This window comes from Gekko japonicus, unplaced genomic scaffold (assembly GCF_001447785.1).
Source record: "Gekko japonicus isolate JY-2015 unplaced genomic scaffold, Gekko_japonicus_V1.1 scaffold939, whole genome shotgun sequence".
Lineage (NCBI taxonomy): Eukaryota > Metazoa > Chordata > Lepidosauria > Squamata > Gekkonidae > Gekko > Gekko japonicus.
In genome coordinates this window covers 634,726-637,176 of record NW_015174301.1, presented here as the reverse complement: position 1 = coordinate 637,176, position 2,451 = coordinate 634,726, and the positions used below count along the sequence as shown (strand labels likewise).

Genomic DNA, 2,451 nt, shown 5'->3' with positions numbered 1-2,451 from the left:
CCGGGGGGGGGGGCAGACAATTTTTCACCAGTACGGCACAGGGCAGGGCGCCCCTTGCAACGCGATGGTCTTGGGGAGAATATCGGGAGGGGAGTACATCTTCCCGGGAGCCCAAGAAACCAACGTGCCTTCTCTCCTCATTGCCCCAGCGTCTCGAAAACTATCACAGCAAGCCGTAGACACCCAACAAGGCTTTCCAAACGTCTGCATCTTGCTGCAAAATGTTGGAGGAGGAAGGTCGAAACGTTGGCTGCTGCGACACCCCAGTAGGGGTGGGTGGGAGCGGTCTCAGTCAGCACCCCCCGTCAACCAGCCACCTGGGGCCCTTCCCTTTAGCACCCCACCTGCAACCGTCAGACCTCCCAAATCTCGATTAAAGGTACTGCCACCCTTCCCGCTTTTAAACAAGTTGCTGGAGGGGGCGGGGTGACATCGGGCCATGTAGCTGTGTCGTCATCCCCCCACCCCCGGTTCGGCAAGAATTGCAGGTGCTCACCACTGCCGTTAAACTGCGTCTCGCCGAGGCAATCGTTCGGCACCCGAGTAGCGCACCGCTTGTGGCAGTTGAATTTGCAGTCTGGAGAGGAATCGGGAGGGGTGGGGAAGAACAGCAGCGGTCAAGTTCTTTAACTGCACACATAGCGATAGCTCTTCTCCTACCTGCCCGTTCCCCATTTCTGCCCATGAACTGGCCTAATGCCCCCGTGCGATAACTGCCTGCAATGCTGAAGGCTGCCACCAGGTGGAGAACTTCCTGCGTCTCCCCCACAAAACTGCATTCCCCACGTACAGGCATCCCAAACGCATCCGTTCCGAGCAAAATATACAAGGCTAAGTAGACTGAAGGGCATTTCACATTCATGGCACGTATACAGAATTCATGAGGTTTCCTTCATCCATTTCCAAATCCTAGTGTGACACTTGAACCCAACGGCAGCTGCTGGTACTGGGCAGAACAATATGGGCAATTCTCTCGTCTGCTTCAAACCTGCCCTCCTTCAGTCCCCCCCCCTTCATTCCAGGCCTAGCCAGCGCTCCAACAATGCTCCCTCTAAACTGTGGAGTCTTGTGAGCAGAAATTCTCCTTTGCGAGCTACTGGCATCAAAGATGTGAGCGAGCCATTTGGCTATTGCATAAATTAGTTTGCTCTGGGGCCATCCTTCCTCCTGAGCGAAGACAAAAATGGGTGAGCCGGAGGCTAAAGAACTGTGAGCTGGCTCACACTCTCAGCTTAGAGGGAACACTGCAAAATCCATCTTTGTTTTTTTTTTAAAAAGGCACACATCCAGGATTCTGTTAAGATTCACGAAAAGTAGCACCTTAGAGATCAACAATATTTTCAGGCCAGAAACTTTCGAGAGTCAAAGATCTGACGAAGGAAGTGTTGGCTCTCAAAAACTCATACCTTGATAATCTTAGAGGAGGAGGAGGAGAATGAGAAGAAGAAGAGGAGATTGGATTTATACCCCGCCCTTCGCTTGATGTCTCAGAGTGGCCTACAATCTCCTTCACTTTCCCCTCCCCACAACAGACACCCTGAGGTAGGTGGGGCTGAGAGAGCTCTTTCAAGAACTGCCCTTGAGAGAACAGCTCTGAGAGAACTCGTGACTGACCCGAGGTCACCCAGCTGGCCAGCATGCGGAGGAGTGGGGAACCAAACCCGGCTCTCCCAGATTAGAATCTGACGCTCCCAACCACGACACCAAACTGGCTCTCTAAATCGGTATCTAAAGTACTACTGGACTCCAATCAAATTGTTTTACCGCAGAGCAACACAACTCCCCTCCAAAACTACCTGGATTGGGAACTCTGCAAAGCAAATCGTTAAGCCTTCCGCTTGAACCGGCACAGTCTACCCCACACAGAGCACATGTCCTTTTATATTTGTGGGGTCTGCAATGCACAGGCCCCAATAAGAAGCAACGGAAACTGCTTGAGTCTCAGAGCCAATGACTTCCACCGGCTCCGACACGTTCCGCATCCCCGAAGGCCTCCCACATTCTCACCAGTTCCTCGGGACTCACAACAGCCCATTCTATCTCCTTCCTACTTCCCCCACCCACGCTGTCCCTCCTAACCCCCCTTCACCCCCGCCCACGTTGTCCCTCCTACCCCCCCTTCACCTTTGCATTGCAGCCCTTGGCGGAAAAGACCCTTGAGAAGCTTCTTGCAGAACTGGCAGACGGTGGGGCGGGTGTACGAGTGGATGAGGAAGGTGTGGGGCACTTTGACTTTCGTCAGGAAGAGTTTGTCCAGCTCAATGGGGCGCCCGGTGTACGCGGAGGACGTCAGCCGGCGGGGCAGGAGCTCGGTCGAACTCCGGCTCTGGGGAGGAAAAAGGGGGGAAGGGTCAGCTGCAAGCAAACCCCCAAAGTCTGGGTATGGCTGAAGTGGGGTACACCCAGTCCTCCTGCCTTAGAGATGTAAAATTTCCAGAAATTTTGAAGCTC

At 53.8% G+C, this 2,451-nt stretch overlaps 1 protein-coding gene across 1 annotated transcript in view; it reads right to left on the bottom strand.

Moving 5' to 3' along the window:
• PRKD2 (protein kinase D2) overlaps positions 1-2,451 on the bottom strand; it is a 36,497-nt gene that overhangs the window by 26,286 nt on the left and 7,760 nt on the right. The window contains exons 4-5 of the mRNA XM_015424111.1: positions 2,125-2,326; positions 466-577 (exon numbers count right to left, since the gene is read on the bottom strand). Coding sequence (XP_015279597.1) covers positions 466-577; positions 2,125-2,326 — 314 coding nt within the window. The remainder of the gene's footprint in view (positions 1-465; positions 578-2,124; positions 2,327-2,451) is intronic.